This window comes from Protopterus annectens, chromosome 1.part1 (assembly GCF_019279795.1).
Source record: "Protopterus annectens isolate FY-2018-M chromosome 1.part1, PAN1.0, whole genome shotgun sequence".
NCBI lineage: Eukaryota > Metazoa > Chordata > Ceratodontiformes > Protopteridae > Protopterus > Protopterus annectens.
The window spans coordinates 1759197835-1759220270 of NC_056726.1; the positions used below are offsets into that span (position 1 = coordinate 1759197835).

Sequence of the window (22436 nt, forward strand, 5' to 3'; positions counted from 1 at the left end):
CTAGAAAAACATCACATTTTATTGTATGGGATAATTTACAAAATTTGTTAAAAAAATTCTAATTTCAATAGCACAGTATTTTAGTTTAATTAATTGATCTGATTGTAGTGGATGTCTTTGTAAATACTTTAGTTGTTTTGTTGAATATTATAATAATACCTATTTTTAATTATTTGTATAAAATTGTTATGATATTTCTCTTATATGTTAAAACAATAAACTTGTTTTGAAAAAAAAGAAAAAAAAAAAGAAATTCTCTTTATGATTAATATTCTTAGGGCACGTGTCAATGAATTTATTAAGCATGCTTAGTTCTTGCACTATGATATGGAACAGTCTTCCTCATAACTAACTGACTGTTTCAGGGGCTTCATGGATCCTAATTATTGACAATTAAAGCTGTTATCCAATTAATTATTTATTATATTTCTTTTGTAATGTCAGTTTTTTTATTTATGTACACCTGACACCGTGACGTGATATTTAACCCATTCTTGTCACTGATGTGGACAGACAGAGTGCCCATTCCACCGCAAGGTGATTGTGTGAGACACACATCTGAGCTACAAACAACCTCAGTTCAAGTCACACACCAGTTTGAGGGCATGTGTGTGTTAACACAGTGGAGCATGACTAAGAGATTGACAGGTATGGTGTGTGTGTGTGTGTGTGTGTGTGTGTGTGTGTGTGTGTGTGTGTGTGTGTGTGTGTGTGTGTGTGTGTGTGTGTGTGTGTGTGTGAAGAAGGTAGTATACCTCTTAGCTATCCAGATTGTTGCCCTATATTCCACCTAAAAAGGATTGCAGTTGCTAAATATTGACAGACATTTTGAGTTTTAGGTGTCATATCCTTTAGAAAAAGGCATACTAACACAAATCCAGTTATTCTAGCAATTTATAAATTCATCAAAGCAATATTTATAATCTGACTGTCTCTATTTATTTTAGGCTTTGTCCAGATTTCTTGCACTAACAGGTTAAGATGTGTATGTGTGTGTGTGTGTGTGTGTGTGTGTGTGTGTGTGTGTGTGTGTGTGTGTGTGTGTGTGTGTGTGTGTGTGTGTGTGTGTGTGTGTGTATGAGAGAGTGAAATGACCTAGTTAGAGTTAGCAGGTGGAATTTATTGTCAAGTGCATTTTCAAGGAATTTTGAACTTCAAGGGAAGAGAAGTTTACTGCTGCTCATGGTAGGTCTGCTTAAAATGTGCAACTGTTTTGTTTCACAAATTGTATAATTATTGTGGTATACAATTTTAAAGCAGTGTTAGTAGCACAGCAGGTTGCGTACTTGCGTCTTGATACAGAGGGCTGTAGCTTCTACCTCCACAGCTTGTAAATTTGTATTTTAAGGGGTGGGGTACTGCAGTCCTTAGTATGCCCTCCTTTGGATGAGACACCTAGTAACTTTGAACCTCGTTTTCAGCTTGTTACCCATTCCCTATTGCAATATACCAGCTTAACATTTCTTTTAATATAACATAGGCAATTTATTCTTCAAAGGCAACAGGCACTGCATTTGTAGATGAAACACTGAAATATAAAGTTGTTTTATAGAAACAACCTATTCATTAGTTACAGATGTCTTTAATGTGGAATTATTCAGATGACTTACTTCTTGAGATATTCTGCATATTGACTGTTATTGGTGGGTTAAAATGACATCAGTTTGAGTGGTCTTTTATGGTTGAACTGTTCTGAAATGGATAGCATTATCAATATTGGTTTGTATGTTTTGTTTCACTGCTTACTGGAAAAATGTTCAAAACTATAAATTTCAAACACACTCTAACAGGTGGTGCTGTATCATGCAAGGGATGTAATTCAATTATTATATATTATAATTAATACAGTCAGGAAGGTGAATTGCAGTACTTTTGCATGGTCCTAAAAATGTGTGCAAAGGGGCCTATGATGTGAAAACAGCCCAAAGGTAAACTTAACCCTCCATTGCCCAGATACATTCTCTTTGAATGTGGGTTTCAAAGGCAGAGAAGTTTTAATGTTAAGTCTGTTTTCCTTGTAAGACTATTGCTTTGTTTAGCAAATGTCTCAGTGTTTGTGCTATAAAATTTGAAATAAATGTTGTAAATTAAATCTAAATATCTTTAGTCATTGCAGAAGTAAAGTATAAAACAGTATGCATACTGAGAGTTTTGAACAGTGTTTATGGCAACTGAGAAGAAATAGCCAAGCAATGGGACACTGAAATGGATATGTGTGTGTGTGTGTGTGTGTGTGTGGGGGGGGGGGGCTGTGTGGTGGGGCTCTGGATTTACAGCCCCCTTCCAAAAATCCTGCGGGCTCCCGTGGATGTAAAATATTGTCATAGTTAATGCATGCTGCTTTGAAGACCATCAGAGAGAAAGGAATCTATATGCATTTAAATCAGCCAGATGAGATACTGTATAAAACAAAAAACAGAATGTCGTGCTGAGGGTAGAGATTGAGAATGTGTTAGTCAATTTATAGATTGTCCAGTATGCAAGAAAACCCCAGCTTCATCATTAAATTTGTGATTTCTTTCTGTGAAATGGCATGCTGTCTTCTTTTTGGAGTTACTTTTTTGGCATGGTTTTCCACTAGTTTAGCATTCCACTAGTTTAGCACGTGAAGCGAAACACTCACCAGCTCACCATATTTTTAATGCTGCACAGGCAAGTTATTCTTTAAAAGCTGCAGGCAGTGCATTTCTGGATGAAACACTGAAATGTAAACTTAGGATCATAGGATTCTAATACGCCTCATCAGTTTGCACAGTTAGACATGAGATGTAGCAAGTATAGTGTGGTTGGAGCCAAATTATTTTCAAATGGGGCCATAAGCAGGTTAATGGACCAGCCACCCCCACCCCCACCCCACAAGGCATTCCAGTGTCCCATTTCTTGGTTGTCTCTCCCCATTTACCATAAACACCATTCAAACCTGTCAAGTTCTCTTTACTTTTACACTGATTACAGAGATTTGGATTTAAATTTAAAATTTTTATTTTAAATTTTATAGCACAAACACTGATGGCTATTTGCTAAATTAAACAAAACAGTCTCATACTGAAAATAGACTTAGCATGAGAAACAGTATTTTTATTTATTTATTTATTTATTTATTTATTTATCATTTGTTGACTGGGAATGTCCGACCAGGTTCCACAGAGTAAATTTTAATTTAATTGAAACTCAAATTTAGTGAAAATACACCTGGCAAACCATTAAACTACAAGAGCCATGCTGGGATTCATAGTCAGATTCCATACAGTGGAGAACCAATTAGTGTCTATGTGAAGGGAGCAGATATTCAGAAGACAAATGTGAAACGCATTTGTAAACAGTCTGGGGCAGCCCACTGAACACAAGTATCCCTTTTCAGGAGCAGCTCAGGAGTATTGTCTGGTGAAGTACAAATATCGCCAAGTCAAGATGTGCCATGCTAATAGACTCCTACCCAAGAAGACTGAATGCTGTAATTAAATCAAAAGGTGCTTCAACAAAGTATTAGTTTAAGGGTGTGCACACACATCAAAGTATTAGTTTAAGGGTGTGCATATTACTGAAGCAGTGTATTGTACATTTTTTTAAATATTTTTTCCCTTAACAAATTTGTTTTCAATTGAATTGTACAGGTTATAGGTCACATTAAAGGTGGGAAAAGTTTTGAAATGATTTATTGTGGTCTCATTTTTTTATATCACAAAAACCTGGCATTTTAACAGGGGTGTGTACACTTTTTATATTCACTGTATATATGCGTGTGTATGTATGCAGTTTATATATGTGTATATAATGGATTCCTATTAGAAGAACGAAAGTTCACTATTTCGAACTTGTAATCGGAAGCCTCACTTCTGCGAAAGTTCACTTTAACGAAAGTGAACTTTTGCGTAAGTGCACTTCACCAAAAACACTGCAGCACAGTGGAGGACATAAAAAGCAAGCTATGTCCTCCACTATGGTGCGATAGTCATGGACCGTAGAGTTAGGGCACGGGTTAGGGTAAGGGGATAGTTAGTAAAGCTATCCCCTTACCCTAACCCTAAGGTTTGTGACTATCGCACCAAAGTGGAGGACATTGCTACATCCTTCACTGAGCTGCAGTCGTCACGGACCTTAGGGTTAGGGCACGGGTCATAGTAAGGGGATAGCCCGTAGGCTATCCCCTTACTATAACCCATGCCCTAACCCTAAGGTCCATGAATACTGCATGGAAGTTCAGTACAAAACCCATTCGTTGTACTGAACTTCGCGTAAGTGCACTTTCGCTGCAGTGAGCATTCCATGCACTATTTCGAATTAGTGAAAATTAGATCTAGCTTGTCTGGAACCCGTATACAATATATATATGTAAGTGTGTGTGTGTGTGTATAGTTTTATATATATATATATATATATATATATATAAAAATATATATATATACACACACACACACACACACACACACACAGACACACACACACACAGACACACACACACATACGAGTGTGTGTGTGTGATACACACAGACACACGTCATTTGCATGAAGTGCGACTCTTATGTTCAAGTTGTACTGAATTCACCGTATGCACAGTTTGTAATATTTGCCATTTCGTGTTTTGTTTTCAGATGTGGTGGTAGTAGAGATGAGTGACCCCTTTTGCCAGCCATCGTTGTTTTATCATCTGGGAGTTCGAGAAAGTTTCAGCATGAACAACAACATCATTCTGTACTGCCCCAAAAATCTCGGTGACATGCAGGTCCTGAAGGTGAGTGAATATAGTGTTTTGGGGAGTCAGCTATCTGTTATTGTTAGGCATTGGGGAGTGCTTTATTTCTTTAAATTTTGAAATTTTACTTGTGAATAGTTGGTGAAATGTGAATCAAGAAACAAATGTATTTTTGAAGACAGGTGTTTGTGTAGGTAGAACACACAAGGCATAAGCTGGCCACTTAGTCTTTCAAATACAACCTGTTATGCAGAGGTGCACTTGCTGTCCATTGCAATCATTTGTTGTTGTAAGTCAGCATTCTCTTCTTGCTACCTTTAGTATTTCCTACTAACTGTAGTGAAGATTAACAGACTTGCATTGGAGCACCTTCTGTGTGGAGTCTGCATGTCCTCCCTGCAATCAAGTGACATTAAAGACATGCAGGTAGGTGCATGCGTGAATGGGTGTGCCTTCCTTGAAGGTTGGGAGTCGGGCTGGCAACTCGGCACCATAAAGGTCCACTGCCAATCATTAGTGGACCGGACTTCCACTGTGGCGACCCCTAACCGGGAAAAGCTGAAAGGCAGTCATAATGATGATGATTGAATCAGTTCATTAGTGCATCTTTTGTCATACCAAGGAATACATATGTTTATTACCATTTTGGAAGTGATTGTCAAGTTCACCCTTGCTTTAAAAGTCTAAGTAAAATGTATTTTGTGTGAAATAGTAGGAATGACCTTCTCTGTACTTCTCCATCAACACTCACTCTCAGAGAAAACATCGCATCTGTAGTGCTCTTTCCCGGCATGAAACCATACTGCTGATCACTAATCGTCATGTCCCTTCTTAACCTTAACCTAGTTTCCACTACTCTTTCCCATAACTTCATGCTGTGACTAATCAATTTAATCCCTCTGTAGTTACTACAGGTCTGCACATCACCCTTATTCTTGAAAATTGGTACCAAAACACCTTTTCTCCATTCCTCAGGCATCCTCTCACTTTGCAAAATTTCATTAAACAATCTGGTTAAAAACTCCACTGCCATTTCACCTAAACACCTCCATGCTTCCACAGGTATATCATCTGGACCAACAGCCTTTCCATTCTTCATCCTCTTCATAGCTATCCTTACTTCCTCCTTGCTACTCCACTACACTTCATGATTCACTGTCCCCACATCATCCAACCTTCTCTCCCCAACATCTAAGGTAAGTAACAAATGTAAATGGATGTCCATATTAGTAAAGATAAAAATCCTCATTCCTCCATCCTGTAGCAAGGAGTTCCTTTACTTTCACTTTGGATTTGACTTATTATCATGCATTAGACCAGAGAAATAACACATTGTAACAAAGATGATTAATGCTTGGATGATAAGTAGATAAAATACAATAGTAAAATTTTTTCTGTAAGACAGACTTAATGCTAGCCAGAAAGTCGCTAAAATCATCCCATTGATAAAACTGAGCTATATTCAAAAGAGGTCTTTTTCTCAGGAAGTACATCTTTTTGTTATGTGTAAGTAACATATTTATACAATACTTTTTTGGGGGAGAAGGGACCTACTGTTTGTCACTTACTGTATGAGTTGACATTTCAGACTGTCAGAATTGGCTGAGTCATATATGTTGTGCTTTGCAGGACTCAGAAATGAGGGGTAATATAAATGTTAGTTTGTTTTCCTCCTTCTCCCTTTTCTCCAATTGTGTTTAACCTTGAAATTGGTATGTGAGGCCTGCAAAGAGAATCAGTTTGTGTTTTACAGCCATTATAGTGTTGCTTCTTTGGGACTGTGATGTTTTGGGAGTATAGATGATTTAATTACAAATAATCATATGCTAGTTAAACAATGCATGATTAATCACTACTTAATCATGGTAGTTAAATGATGCATGATTAATCATTGCTTAAACTTTTTTGTGTGATTATTTGGCACCTAGTCCTGCAGACAAGGACATGGCAAGGGTTCCTATTAGATGACCGAAGATGCATTCTATCGAATGCGTCTTGGTCGAGCTTAAAACAACGAAAAAGCAAAATAGCGAATTAGCTTTTAAGCAAATTCTTTCCCAGGGAAAGAATTTGCTTGGCTGTTTTCAGCACTGTAGTGCGATCTCGGAGTTGGTATATTTAAGTAGGGGGATGTGTGGGGGGTGAAGCCCCTCACTTTATGTATTCTTTCAATTTTTTTTTTCTTTTGGAACAGCGATTTTTTTCCCTTGGAAAAAAAATTGCGCTTCTGAGCTGTCGAGATTGTAAGCTTTCACTTACATGGGGTTGATTATTCATCGTTCACTTTTTTAAGCTTTCAGTGATATAATATAGACCCCATGACAAGCCATACATCGTGTACAATGACATACAGTTTTTCTAGATGTATTTGTTTATTATTTTTGTTTGCTGTTTGCATAGTTATGCATTTTCCCAGTTTGCTTTTATTCATTTATTCATTTATTTTTGTAACTCTTTTATAATTCAGGCGAGAGAGGCTATGTAAGAAAGTATTTGTGGTTTGTTGTGCTCTGACATGGTAGGTTGGTGACTTAATAATGGCACAGACACAAACAAATAATTCACTGCTCCTGCAGCTTTTGCAGTCGTGGGTCAGTGTCATGATGTCTTTCTCTCTGTCTGTTGCAGATTGTTCAGCTGAGGGCAAGCGGGAGTACTGTTACAGGTTCTGGGTGAAAACCAAAGCTGTAGCTAGATGAGTTAGTGACTGTAAAATCCCTTAATTTGCAATCCTTTAACCTGAATTGAGGAGCAAAATAATATCCCTCACCAGGTAAAAGTATGTGTGTGTTGCATCTACTGTGTGAGAGCTGTCATCTTGAACACATTCACACGTGTTGTTATAGAGGCATGGTTTCAGAGCAATGAGAGCACTCCCTCTGTTTCTGAATATAGTGTGTGTGTGTGTGTGTGTGTGTGTGTGTGTGTGTGTGTGTGTGTGTGTGTGTGTGTGTGTGTGTGTGTGTGTGTGTGTGGGATCAGTATTTGTTAAGGATGTCATCACCTCACAACAGCCTTCTCAGGACAACATACTTAAACTCTTAGATATTCAAGTCACCATAAACAAGACTAATTACTGCCTTGTGCATAGTTCATTATAGAACACCCTATATGTCCCCTTCTGAGCACAGTAGTTGTCTTAACACATTAGCTGAAATCTTCACTAAGCTCAATACCTTTCTGCTGGGAGACTTCAACTATCCACCAATAAACTGGCTGACATACATTGCCAATGGGAGGATTGTCCAACTCTTACCTGACATTATAAATGCTCTCTCTTGCAGACAGTTAACCGTCCTACTAGGGACGTCCTACTAGGGACCCCAATGTCTTTGACCTAGTCCTCACAACTTTGGCCCCCTCTTGCTTTGCCAAATCAGACCATAAGTTAGAGGTATTTTCCTTTACAGCTGGTGATAATTTCTTGTGTAAATACCTCTATGTTTAGAGACTTCTCAAAAGGAAACCTTTAGTTACTTGCTGACTTCAAAATTCTGCTTGTAATCTTCCTCCTCCGATGGATCACATTGCTAAAGCTGCTGCTTATGCCTCTGACTTCTGCTACCACTTAAATATCTGAATTACTAAGGTCGTCCCTACCCACTCCAAGTACAATGGGAAATTTAAAAACAACCCCCTATTGTGGAATAACTGCATAAATCAATTATATAACAAGAGAACAATTTTGCTATAAGAGATTTTATACGTCTCCCATAAGAGCAAAAGTAAGCAAACTATTGAAGAACTTAAGGGAGTCATTAAGAAGTTTAAACTGAGTATGAACCTGAAATAGCTACTTAAACATATCCACAAATCTTTCTTTAACTATGTTAGAAAGTTAAAAACTAACATATAGAAGCACTCGGAGCTATTTCACAGTAATTCTGCATACTCTAACCTGAGAGAAATACCTAATATCCTGGATAACAAATGTAGTGTAATTTTTACATCACCCACAGTTATTCCTATTCCACAGATTCCACAGTCCCAACCTCCCCCTTTTTAATTATTATGGAATAAGGTCTCTCAGCCCTCTCAAAAGCTAAGAACACCCTCTCTATGCACCCTGATAGTATACCAGGTTACCTGATTATCATTACCAAATATGTCCTATCTGTACCCCTAGTCTACCCCTGTAATGTATTACACTCCACTGACTGCATTCCTGAAGTTTGCAAAACAGCAACTGCAGTGTCATTATACTAGTGTGGTATAAACACAGAGCCTGGTAACTATAGACCTATTAGTGTCACTAGCCTCATATTTAATGCTCATAAAGCTATGGATCGTATTATGTAAGCCCTCGTTAATCTGGCTATTGAAAATCTCTAAACCCTGGACCCTCATCATTTCAGGTTTGTCAAAGGTAGGTCCTACCTCTTTAATTTTATTAACTTCTTTGAAAAAGTACCCAAAGCAATGGGTAGTAGCTATGTAGTACATACAACATCTCATCCCCTGGTCATGGCTTTTGAAAGTATTCTCCTTGTACGTATAACTGACAGTCTTGTAAATCTGAAAATGAATACTTATGTTGTTGGATGGATAGCTAAATGGTTGTGTGACAGAACCCAAGTGGTTAGAGTCATAGGAGCCGCCTGAAAGCAAAAATGTTAACAGTGATGTATCACAGGGCTCATTATTAAGCCCTCTCCTATTTGTTATCTGCTTTTCAGACCTGCAGGCCAGTACTCCCAGCCCATGGTTATCTAAGTTTGCAGACGACTGTAAACTGGATGTTGTTGTTTGATCTTCCCCATATCACAATTGCTCCAACATGGATTAGACCATGTTAACAATTGATGCAAGGGGAAATGGTCTTAAATTAAATGTGAAGAAAAGAAGCATAGCTCATTTTGTTAAACAAAACATTTTCACATACCATATAAGTGACACACCCTTCCAGTCAGACACAATCATACAGGATCTAGGCACTTTTATTGATACAATAGAGAGTCGATTATCTGAACTAATTGGGACCTAGGGTAGTTCGGGTAATAAAACTGTTCGTATAATCAAATATCTAATTGAACGGGATAAAAAACTTCTAAAATCTTCTAGTGGACAATAAAGAATATTTTTCACACGCAAGCAGGGTACAACCTCAAAAACATACACAAGCGAATACGTATAATGTTTACATATTCATACTTTAGGATTTTTCCTACCTGAAAACTTTGGAAGACTGCGTTCAGATAATTGACGTTTCGGATAATTGACATTCGGATAATCAACTCTCTACTGTATGCCTTATGCAACCATCAAGTAGTTAATCAGTTATTCAGAAATCCTTCCATCTGGCTCATTTAATTTCCAAAACCATCTCTACTAGATCTCTGCTATATCCAAAGAAGGCATCTCTACTAGATCCAGAGACGTCTGTATTCCCCTTTACTTATCAAATCCATTACTGAATATAGTGCATCTTTTGGTATGTAGTTATCGAAGCACATTATTGAACTTGAGAGACCAAAGAGATTCATAACTAAGAAAAATTAGCGGCCCTGTCTGTGTATTTAGTCTTTTATAGGCTCCTCCATGGAGATACACACCTAGCTTTTGAGCCATGAAAGATCCAATTCTCTTTTACCTTTTATTCCTTGGCAGAACAAATGGTACCTCAAATACCTGGCTAAAGAAACTAAACCTTCATCAGCAGATAAATAACACACATTGGCATGATAGATTCACATCCCAGTGTCTCACCTGTGGAACAAACTTCCACTACATGTTAAGCAAAGTGACACCCTTACCACCTTTAAAGTGAGCGTAGATAATTAGATGGGCAGCCTTGTGTCTGGAGGGAACTTTAGATTTTTTTTTTTGCTAGGCATGTAATGGTCTACATACTAATTGGCTACTACTTTCCTATGAACCTATGAATGCCACTTGACTCAGCTCAGAAATTCTTAGAGAAGAAATAGGTTGGAAAGTGTGAATAACACAGTACTTAGTGGGATCATGACTGTCACCCAGATAAAATGAGATCAGTTTGTGGCTTGGGTGCCTGTTGAAGCTGATGGGGCGGCAGCATTTCTCCTTGCATCAATTGTTAAAATGGTCTAATCCATGATGGAGTAGTTGTGAGTTGTGCTTATGCCTGCTTGCCTGTCTTCATGGAGGAGGGTCATACTGTCTGTGGTAGAATTCCCAGTGGATACTGGGTATCACGTGGAGGTATTTGTCTTAAAAGAGGGGCTGAAATCATGCAGAGGTGTCACATGTATCAGAGGCTTTTTAGATAGGTTCATAGGAGATTACTAGGCTAACGGCTTAGAAACCCTTACAAGTTTAGCCAATATAACTACATTTTATCCAATTTATGTCCACTAGGGGCAAGAGGATGGTATGGGTTTGTGCCTATGCATTCAGTATCTTTCATGACAACAGCTGGATGCTAACAAGCATGCAGTGGGATTTGGGACTGAGAAGAAAAAGTAAGTTTGTGCACTTAACCCGTGCACCTAGAGAATGAATAGGCCTGCCATAATGTTTTTGTGGAAATTAACAGGTCAGTAGATAAGGAGAAGAGTTGGCAGGGTAAGCTCATTAATAAGAAGAGAACCGGACAATGAACAAACAAAAAAAACTTGTAATCCACAAGCACAAACACCAAACGAAGAAAAAACAAAAACACTGGTCCAGATATCAATAAAGGCTGTCCTCCATCCAATTGTACTGTTCAAAAACAACCCAGTACAAATCCACTTCAAGTAATTCCGCAAGACGGATTCCACCAAAAACTAATTTATTGACTTATATAACAATAGACAGATTAAGCGCTTTCATCTCCTGCTAGGAGACTTCATCAGAATCATCTGCCATAATAACATTTGCTCTTTATATAATGAATAAAATCCACTCTATAAATCAATTTATTAAAAAAAAAAATCTGTTAACCCTTCATTGTCCCCCCAAAAATAGTGCACTTAAGTTTGTGCACTTAAGTCAGTTCTCTGACTGTAAATTTAATGTAACCAAGATAAGGACTATTGTAATGAATTATGTACCCTCCTATAGCATTGGGCATTAGTAAGACAGTTTATGAGAATCACCTTTTATGAAATGTATGGTAGTTTTGATGGGTATTACACTTGCAGGCTGAATGACTGATACGTATGAAGAGCTGACAAGGAGGATGAAAGGTGATTTTAGAAGGTGGCAGCTACTTCATTTAGAATTTGTCTAGATGGTAAAAGACCCAAATTTCCTTGGGAAAAATATGTTGCATGAAGTGAGAAGTTTAAATGAACCAGATATTCATTTTTGAAATTGTTCAGATGAAAATATTTATCTACTGAAGATGCAGCTTTATTTATAAAGTTAGATAGAATCTGTTTGCCTTAATGGCAAGTGATAAATAGTCATAATTCATGCAGGTTATGGTGTGTGGATGTAGTTCACATACCCAGTTATAAAAATGTTAAGTAAGTAAATAACTAGATAAAGAGTTTGTTCGTTGGTGATTTCTGTGATGACCCACCACTGCCAACCAGTAATCAAGGAGCCTCAGTCCTCACCACTGGCAACAGTGGGGGACGTTCACTGAGAGGATGACAAGTACACACACAGTATTTCCAGATGCAGCTCACTTCATTAAGTGCAGTTTCCCTTAAGTGCACACAGAGACCACAGTCAGTCTGGGGCTGGTTTCTCCCTCTTTCTCCAGATCCACAATATGACTCCCCATTGCCACAGCTATAGAGTTGAGATCTCAGCTGATTGACCAAGCCAAGACCTCCAGTAATCTTTATGTCCAACCACTGCTTCGTGCCCTGCCCAAGTAGCTGACCCACACACTCATTGAGGTTTGATTTACACACACACACACACACACACACACACACACACACACACACACACACACACACACACACACACACACACACACACACACACACACACACACACACACTATATTCACACACACACACCTGGGAAAGGCTGGCACAGGTTTACTAGCTACGCCCCTTCTGCCCAGACCATAAAGTAATTATAGGTTCATAGGTTTATACTAGGCTATCTGCCCTAGGGCATTTATAAGCCTAGCCCAGAGTTTTGTGGCTTTCGCCACCCCTTTAGTTTGAAGGATAATATGCCCATTATTTTGCTGTGCCTCTGTCAAGCAGTGACACTGAGGTTATCCCTGGGGTATACCTGCGATCTCCCATCCATTGGTCAAGATTTCTCTTGAACAAAGCCAGCAAGGTGCTCTGCCTCACATGCATCGGGATTTTGTTCCACAGCATAGGGAGTCTCTGGGTGATGAATCTGTCCCTCCAGCACGTCCTATTAATAGCCATGTTAAGGTTTAAGTCTCTTGCCCTTGTAGTTCTGATGGATTTAGATTTTTTGAGGTGAAGCATGTTCATTAATTCCGGGTTGGACATGGCCTTGTATGTCAGGCATAGGTCACCTCTGAGCAGACGGTAAGCGACTGAATAGAGCTGTAGTTTCTTCAGTCGGGCAGCATAAGACATATTTTTGAGACCCTTTACCTTTTGGTGAGGAACTTCTGGGGCCTTTCCAATTGCTGCAGGTGTCGGGTCAGATACATTCCGAATGGGGCATTGTACTCAATCATTGGTCTGATGAGTGATGAGTACAGGGGAACAATGACCTCCCTTGATCTAGATGTGAATCCCTTCATGATCAGGTGGGAAATGTAGAAGGTCTTCCTAACTACTTTGGCAACGTGAGTGTCAAACAAGGGGCTACTGTCTACCTGGGTCCCCAGATCCCTGATAACCTCTTCTGTGCTTAGTGGATTGCCACCTGTATGGTAACTAGGGGTAACCTTGTTTTTCCCGAAGGGTATGACTATGCATTTTTTGGCGTTTAACTTTAGGCCATGGCTCTGGCACCAGTTATCCGTTTCTATGAGACCTTTCTGAAGGATGTCTGTGTCAGATGGGTTTTCAACTATGGTTCCCAGTTTGCAGTCATCTGCAAACTTTGTCAGCCATAATCCTCCTGTGTTTGCTTGTACTTCTGAAAAGTAGATGCCGAACAAGAGTGGGCCCAGGACTGAGCCCTGTGGGACACCACTTGTGACAGGCTTGGAGTCTGACATGGCGCCAGCAACTCTGACCCTGTGGGTTCTGTCACTTAGCCAGTTTGCAACCCATCTTGTGACGTATGGGTTTACATTTAGGCTAGTGAGTTTTTCAATGATACCCGAGCGGGGTATTGTGTCGAAAGCCTTTGCCAGGTCAAGATAGGCTGTGTGGACTGCCTTGCCCTCGTCAATGGCCTTGGTGACTGTTTTGAAAAAGTCAACCAGGTTTAAAAGGCATGATTTGCCCTTGACAAAGCCAAACTGGGTTGGATCCAAAGTCTGCAAGTCCCCTATGTCTTTATTTATGAGTTCCATTATGATTCTCTCCATGGCTTTGCAGACCAGGCTTGTCAAGCTGATGGGTCGGTAGTTTCCGGGGTCGGTGGAGGCACCTCCTTTATGGAGTGGGACCACTGTTGCTGTACGCCACTCCTTGGGTACGTATCCTGAGGTGAGGCTAAGATTAAACAGCTGCCCTAACTGCGGGTTTAATTCCTCATTGAGTTCGTGGAGCACACAACCGGGGACACCATCTGGTCCCATGGATGCTGTGTTTTTCGCCTTGGAGAGCGCAGTTCTCACCTGAGCATTTGAGATGTTTGGAGGGCTACAATCCTCTGGTATAGATATCTCTCCTTTGGGGGGGGGGGGGGGGAATTTGCACTGAACCTGTCAGCCAGTATGTTGGCAATGTCTGTAGGTTCAGTGATTTTTACATCATTTTGAACTAATTCTGAGCAAATCTGGGAGTTTCCTCCCAGGTTTCTAACATAGCTAAAAAAGGCCTTATGATTGTCTTTTGAATCCTTAGCGATTTTTCTCTCAAAATTTGCCTTTGATGATTTTATGAGAGATCTTAGTTTTTTACTTATAATGATCAGGGGTGTCTTTCCTTTTACGGATTTTGCTCTATCTTGTAGTAGCTTCTTTCTTTTGTTGTAGAGCTTATTTATGGCTGGGGTCCACCAGACTGGACGCTTGCCTTTGGTACAAAGAGTCTTTGTTTTGTTTGGGATTGCCTGATCCATGCAGTCCTGGAGGTGCTGGTAGAAGGCATTTGTAAGTGATTCAGCGGTTTGGGTAATGGTTTCCGCAGGCTTGGGGGCCTTGAAAGAGACCACACCAGTCTTTAGAAGTGTGAAGTCGGCTTTTGAGAAGTTCTTCACTGTGGTCTTTTTTATCTAGGGTGGAGGCGGGATGTGGACTTCCAGTGAGATTAGTTTATGATCTGATCTCACCAATAATGGGTATACTTCTGGTGTAGAACATTGTGACCCCATGTTCGTGATGATGAGATCTAGTTTGTTTTCTCCTCTAGTGGGGATGGTGACCAGTTGTTCCATGGCATTTGAGTTTATGAACTCCAAGAACCTTTGGGCTAGAGTGTTGGGGCTTGAGTAGTGATCCCAGTCTATATTTGGATAGTTGAAATCACCCAGTATGATGGTGTTTGGGGATACATTTATCCCCTCTAGTGTTTTCAGGAAAGCTGTGTGAGGTTCCTGAGTTTGAGAGGGTGGCCTGTAACATGCTACAAACTGCAGAGCAGTCTTGCCTACGGTTACTTGCACATGGATGGTCTCTGATGCATCGTGCGTTGCCACCAACCTTGAGGTGAGGGTGTCTTTGATGAATATGGACACCCCCCCTCCTTTCTTGGTGTTGTCCAGATTTTGGGGCCGGAATGCATGATATGAGGTAAAACCTGATAGTGCCGGGGTGCTGTCAGGAGCCTTGAACCAGGTTTCAGTCACAGCACAGACATCGATGTTCTCCATACTGAGAAGGGCTTCGAGTGCGTGCATCTTGAGGTTGAGACTTCTGGCATTGAGCAGTATTACCCTTAGTTTTTTTCCTTTTTTGTGATCTAGGGTGGTAGGTTTAGAATTTGAGCCTTGCCTAAAAAAGGCACTATGGGGGTGGCAAGAGCCTTTGCCAAAATCCGGAACCCCAGGGGTGACAGGTGCAAGCCGCCCCTCATAAGCAGCGTGGCTTGTCCAGCATGTCATCCCAGGCAGACAGACATTGGATCCCCTTTGAATGACACCATAGTTTAAGCCAATTATTAAAGTCCACCCGTTTTCTGGTTATATCCAATTATTACTGCCACCAGCCACTCCTTATCAGCAACTTTAGAGCCCTTAACAAAGGGTGTCCAATCTCACTGTGTAATATTACTACTAATACAAAAGATATTTTGACCAAGAGCAAGGCCATTAGAAGTGGTCCACAAAGTGTCGCCAAATAAATATGCAAGTACTCTCAAAACTTAAATATCTCTACACAGATCAGCCACAATGAAAGGTTTAAATATATTTAATAATAAATAATAAAAGAACACGACAATACTAAATATGTATTCACAGTGACGTCAGAGTTCAAAACCACAGGAAATATTTAAAATAACATTGCAGTACAGGCTCACACAAATAAAGAAAAACATCTAAATTAAGCTTTACTATTTTCCTGACTGTATCTAAGATAGTTATACTGTTCCCTAGAAACTTACTTCATTAGAGCAAGGCAGATGTGGTGAGTGGATCTTGTTGTTCTCAGGTCCAGGACATAATGCAGAATGCTCTGTATCACAAAAAGACTTCTCAGATTAATATGTAAAATATTACTGCTGGAACAGCTTGCAGAATGACATCATTTCTGGTCACTTGATTTCTAGTTCCTAGGCCAAACCCCCCCATTGCTAGAAGCTGACAGCATTTAGCATTTACCTGTAAAAATATACAGATAAGGGCTTTTCCTCAGATCTTTGGCAGATGCTGGAAGTCATAAAACAATTGTATTCCTTCATGCTTCAAAAGCAGCAATTGGTTCACTCCAAGGACAATACAGAAAGCAGTCTCTGGCCGCATTGAAAACTTGAGAGGTAGCCTCGTTATTGCGTCCTATGAAGTAATTTAATTTCAGATATTTTTCTAAAGTTTACTAGACTGAGGTTAACCTCCTGTATCCCAGTTTCCACTGTTAAAATATATACGTTTAAACAGTTACAACAGTGCATGCACATTTCTGTTCTCTCCCAGCAGGGCACACTGTGGATACATTTTAAACACAGCACTTTTGCAAATACCTTTTCAGCATCTGTACAGAGCAGTTTGATATACACATGGCATACATTTCCAATACATTTGTAACACAAGCATTTTGTATAAATCATTTTGATGTTCACCAGTGATATATAATTATTTACAAAATTTCAGCTAGCTGTGCTGGCAGTATCTTCTTTCACCACAGTTTTCATGGTGTTACAGGGGAAGAGAAGCACTTGCTCTGTTAAGGATAGATTAGTAGAGGTTATAAAGCATGTCAGGTTGTGCAGGTACATAGAGCATGTTGCTACAGAGGTGACACAAATTGGCAAACATTGAGATTGACCACTGTACATGTTCTTTGAGTGTTTTAATTGCCCTGGTATTAGATTGATTCAGGAAGGTTTCAGATGTATGCGTGCATTTGCACAAATATTATTGCATTCTACACAGGTTAAGCTTGTATGTTCCCTACTACAAAATTTGGATGCTAGACATGCCAGGAAGAGGCTTTAAGGAGTTGGGAACACATTTTTCTGGTTATATCCAAAATTAGAAGAATCTCAATTAGATTTCAGGAATATTTAATGAGAATTTTGCAGTGAGGTTGCTGTAATCACAAACTTTGTTTCTGCTGGGCTATGAAAAATAAATGCACTCTACTAAAAATTGAAAATTTGTATTGTGGTGACAACAGCAAGTAAAAAAATAAACAGCAAGTAGAAGAAGGAAAACAAATGTTATGCCACGAATAATAATAGTGTTCAGCTAATGGGTAAATTAGATCAAAGGAATGCTAGTATGGCAAAGAAAATTTTGGGGCTAAATTTATTAACAGACTGCATATCTAATGAATGTATGGGGGTTAAAAAACAGACTAATGTGCAAGTAGTATTAAGACATAAGCTAGGATAAGAAATGGTCCAATAGCTACTTTCTTTGCAATATAATGCAATGGAAGTTGGATCTCGTGGGCATATATCTGTTGATTTTGCTTGGAATTTAGAATAATATTTGCCTTGTAGTATATATATTAGTGGTGTATAAAAGGTTAAGCCTGTAAGGTCTTGATAGTGTATAAACTTGTAAATGTGTTTATACATAGTTGAAAGGTTAAAAATATAATCTATTATGTCTGCTACTTCTAGTATTTTTATACGTTGTAGATATTTTTGGATATTTTTAGTTTTTATACTGTTGGTTAGTTCATTATACATATATTGGGTTAGGCATGCGGCTTTTTTGTCAGGCATTACAGTAAAACATACATTAAATAGGTGTTGATTAAACTTCTCCAACAGCATTTCAATACTCACTACCTCTAAGATAGGAGAATCTGAATTATTGGATGAAATTGTGTAATGATAATATGCTGTATTGTTTTGCATTTGTAATGCAGTTGGAATGGTATATATAATGTTTATTAACTGTAAATGTTAGTAAAGATCTGACCAAGTAAATAAATAAATTCTGTATGGCACACCAAGATTATTTTATAATTGTAGTAAAAAGTCTTTTGGCTTTTCCCAGTTAGGGGTCGCCACAGCAGATCACCGGTCCGCTTATAACTGGCAGTAGATTTTTATAGTGCCGAGTTGCCAGCCTGGTGCCCAATCTTCAGAGGAGGCACACACACAGACTCACACACCTACCTGCATGTCTTTTAATGTTCAGTCAATTGCAGGGAGGACATGCAGACTCCACACAGAAGGAACCAAAGTCGAGTATCGAACCGGAGAGCCTTTTGCTGTGAGGTGACAACGCTAACCGCTGCAACACCTCGACTGACATTTTATAATTGAAGTGCTGTTGATAATTTAGGACAAACTGTACCCTCTCTTTTTATTTTACTCTCCATTTTTTTCTTACAGTGGTTCTCACATGGCTGCTTCTTGATTTTTGTTTGAATGTTTGCTATTTTACTTTTTACTTCTTGCTTGGAGTTCTTGGGTTCTCTTCCGTGCCTCTGTTACATTTCTGAGAAGGGCTTTATTACACTTCATAACCCTTGTCTAAATTAGTCCTGTCCAATTTTATTTTTTTATTATTACAAACCTTTTGTTGTTCATTTCTTGAATAAATGGTCCCATATTCATTATTTCAACCCATGAGATATTTGGAAATGTATTATTTATTTATTTATTGACATTTGTTGACCGGGAAAGTCCACTGGGCCAGTGACCCATTTTCAGTGGAGTCCCAGGGAGAAAAGCTCATTGCAATCTCAGAAATTTTTACATAATATCAGCTTAACTTTGAAAGTCAAGAAAGTTTTTACACAATACAAATTGAAGTAGATATACAAGACAAATACATATTATAGAGGTATACAATACAAGAAAATAAACACAGTGTGTTAGATTTTTAGTATTTCTGTTTGGATATTCTCATAAGTAAGAGTACTGTTTAATCAATTCTGTTTATTCAGCCACAGAAATAAAGAAAACAAGAGAGATTGGATATAAAGACAGATAGTGTAAATTGCAACTATATTAAGTTAATAAATTATTTGTAGTGCACAGTGGCCAAAACATTTAAGGTGGTTTAATTATATGACTACAAGAACAGACAAGGTTATTGAGATAGTGTTCTTTTATTGCAAATTTAAATGTTTTTAAAGAGTCTAGTTGAGTAAGAGAGAGAGAGGGAGTGCATTCCAAAGTTTGGCATTGGCATGGAAATAAAGACATTGTCCAGCTCTTTTGTTGGATTTAGTTATGGTTAAGAGTTGTTTGTTAGAGGACCTAAGATACCAGTAGGGGTGTGTGTTTGTATTATAGTTTGAAGGGATGGGCAGAAGTTTGGATTATTTAGTAGTTTGTGGGTGAGAGTAAGTTGGGAGTAAAGTAGGTAATGAGAGAACTCAAACCAGTTTATTGATTTAATGGCCAGGCAATGATGTGTGCGTTTTGGCATGTTGTAGACAAACTTGGCTAATTTATAGTAGCACGGCTGCAGTTTGTTCAGGAGAGATGTGTGTAGGTTAGTGAAAATGGGGCAACCATAGCAAGGGGAGGGTAAAACTAGACTATTAGCTAGTTTCAACTTTCAAGAAAGACTTTGAACACAATTGTTTTGTTTCACAACTATATAGGAAACCTACCTATTCAAATTCACTATTGCATTATACAAGCACACACCCATTGCACCAGAAAAAAGCCCTAGTTAAGGGCCAGTATGTAAGACTGGCCAGAATGGTGTCTGATTTTGCGGATTTTCTTAGTGAATGTGAAATATTAAAAACATGTTTTGTAAGAGGGGGTACCCTGAAACCTTTGTCATAGATATTTTTAATGAAGTTAAGACTAAAAGAATGAATGGTCATTTTCTTGCACTACTAGGGCAGGAGTCCACCAAAAGTCATAATGACTGTAAACCTTTAAATTTTGGACGGGTGCTTACTCTTACTTACACATCCAATTTTTATGACATTAAAAACATCATTTCCAAATATCGGAAAATATTTGATGTTGACCCTGAATTATCAGGGAAATTTGGTATTGAACCGCAAGTGGTTTACAAAAGAGACACTTCCCTTAAAGGATTGTTTGAAAAGCAAAAATTTGACACCCACAATGGTGGTACTTTTAAGTGTGGGAGGTGTGCCCAATGCCCTTATGTTATGGATACAGAAAAAATCAAGCTAAAAAATTTTGGATATATTTCCAGTTCAAAAAGGATGTACTGTTACACTAAAGGGGTTGTGGCTTTGGCCTTGTGTAGATTCTGGGCAAGTTTCTATGTAGGTAAAACTAAGAATGCCCTAAGGTTAAGGATTTATCAACATTTATATGATATCAGAAATAAAAATGAAAAGAATGCATTATAAAAACATTTGGTTAGTGAACCTACCCATTCCTTCCTCTTCTTTATATTGGAACAGGTAGATCTGGGACCTCGTGGGAGACCCTTGAATGAGTATTTGGAATTTGTAGAACTCAAATGGCAAATTAGGCTTGATGCCTATCATGCTCCTGGGTTAAATGATAGAATTTCTTTATCTTCTCTATTGAAATTAAAATCTATGTTTTTTATTTAGTTATATACACTGTTTAGGGATGTTTTAAACTTTTTACATGTATTATTGTTTTATATTTGGCTTGTATTAAGTATATGCAGCCTTGTTAATGGGGGAAATTATGTCAGTTATTTGTGATTGGGTAAGCAATGTATTTAAACAGGTGCTAATTGCAGTATTTTTGTATTCTGAGGAAGTCATCTACCAGACGAAAGCACTTAATACTGGTGTGTTTGCTTGCACTGCTTTATCTTGGATGAACATTGTCTGTATTTTTTCTGGATTTGGAGTTTTCTGCTTATAAAGGATTTACCATCTACCAAGCGTCACTTTTGTCTTGCAACAGCTGCCTTTTATTTTTCATTGTTTGTAAGACTCTACCTAGTTTCAACTTGGTAGACTTGTCCAAATAGAATTTATGCCTGTAGAGTTTGCCAAGCTTAAAATGAGTCTTTTTGATTGAGTTGAGTATATGATTCTCAAAGCATAATTTGTCATCAATTGTGATGCCAAGTAGTTTGGCTGTTTTTACAATTTCAATTTCTGTATTGTTTTGAGAGAATATTTTAAAGTCTAGAGTTAGAGGTTTAGTTGTGAGGAGTAGAAGTTTTGATTTTTTTTGGGATTAAGTAGCAGTTGAACTTCATTAAGCCAGGATTCGATGGAAGTCGATGCATTTTGTGTTAACTTTAGGAAATCTGAGATATTGTTAGAGGATGTAATTATTGTCGAATTGTCCGCATATTCAATGAGTGTACTTTGCAGGGATGCTTTATGGAGATTATTAATAAATCTGTTAAAAGCAAGGGCCAAGAACAGACCCTTGGGGAACGCCTGTGTTGTTGAGTAGGTAATCAGATTGCTTACTTTGTCATTTAACAGATTTTCTGTTGTGTAGATAGTTGCGGAACCAGGATAGCGTGTGTGGGGAGCAGTTTACGGTCTCAAGTTGTAACTGTAGTTTTGAGGGGGTACTGTATCAAAAGCTTTTGATAGGTCTAGTAGGATCACTGATGTTAGTAGGCCTGCGTCAAGAGCTTTAGTGTTGGTAAATGACAGTAAGGCTGTTGTGCTGTGTGCTGGCCGAAAACCATGTTGGGTGGGTGCGAGTAGGTTATTGTCTGCGAGATGTTTTAGCAATTGAGAATGGATGCCATTTTCTAAAATTTTAGATAGAGGTGAAAGTATGAAGATGGGTCGGTAGTTAGATAAATCACTGGTGTTACCGCCTTTGTGAAGGGGAGTAATAATTGAGTTTTTCCATAGTTGTGGGACATATGATTCAGAGATTGATAGGTTAATGAGAATGCTAATTGGAAGAGCTATAGAATTTGCTGCAAGTTTTATGTATTCAGCTGGAAGGCCATTGGAAGAGGGGGAGTATGGTTTTAGTTTTGAGAGCAGCTTACGAACTAGAGAGGTGGGTACTGGTTGTAATGTAAATAGAGGACTGGATGGGTTTTTGTTGGAATTGCAATTGATGTGGTGGGAGTGGCTAGAGTGTTCATTGTCATTTATGTTGTCGATTATACTTTTGTTAGTTTGTAGAGAGAAATTATTAACAAGTTTTTGAATAGTATCAATAAAATGAGAATTGAAGGCTTAGGCAATTTCTTGAGGGTC

The 22436-nt window shown here is 38.5% G+C and overlaps 1 protein-coding gene across 1 annotated transcript in view; it reads left to right on the forward strand.

Annotated features, from left to right (window-relative positions):
* Positions 1-22436, forward strand: part of MAP3K6 (mitogen-activated protein kinase kinase kinase 6) — a 1891200-nt gene that overhangs the window by 233749 nt on the left and 1635015 nt on the right. Inside the window, exon 2 of the mRNA XM_044084347.1 lies at positions 4593-4732. Within this exon, the coding sequence (XP_043940282.1) occupies positions 4593-4732 (140 nt within the window). The remainder of the gene's footprint in view (positions 1-4592; positions 4733-22436) is intronic.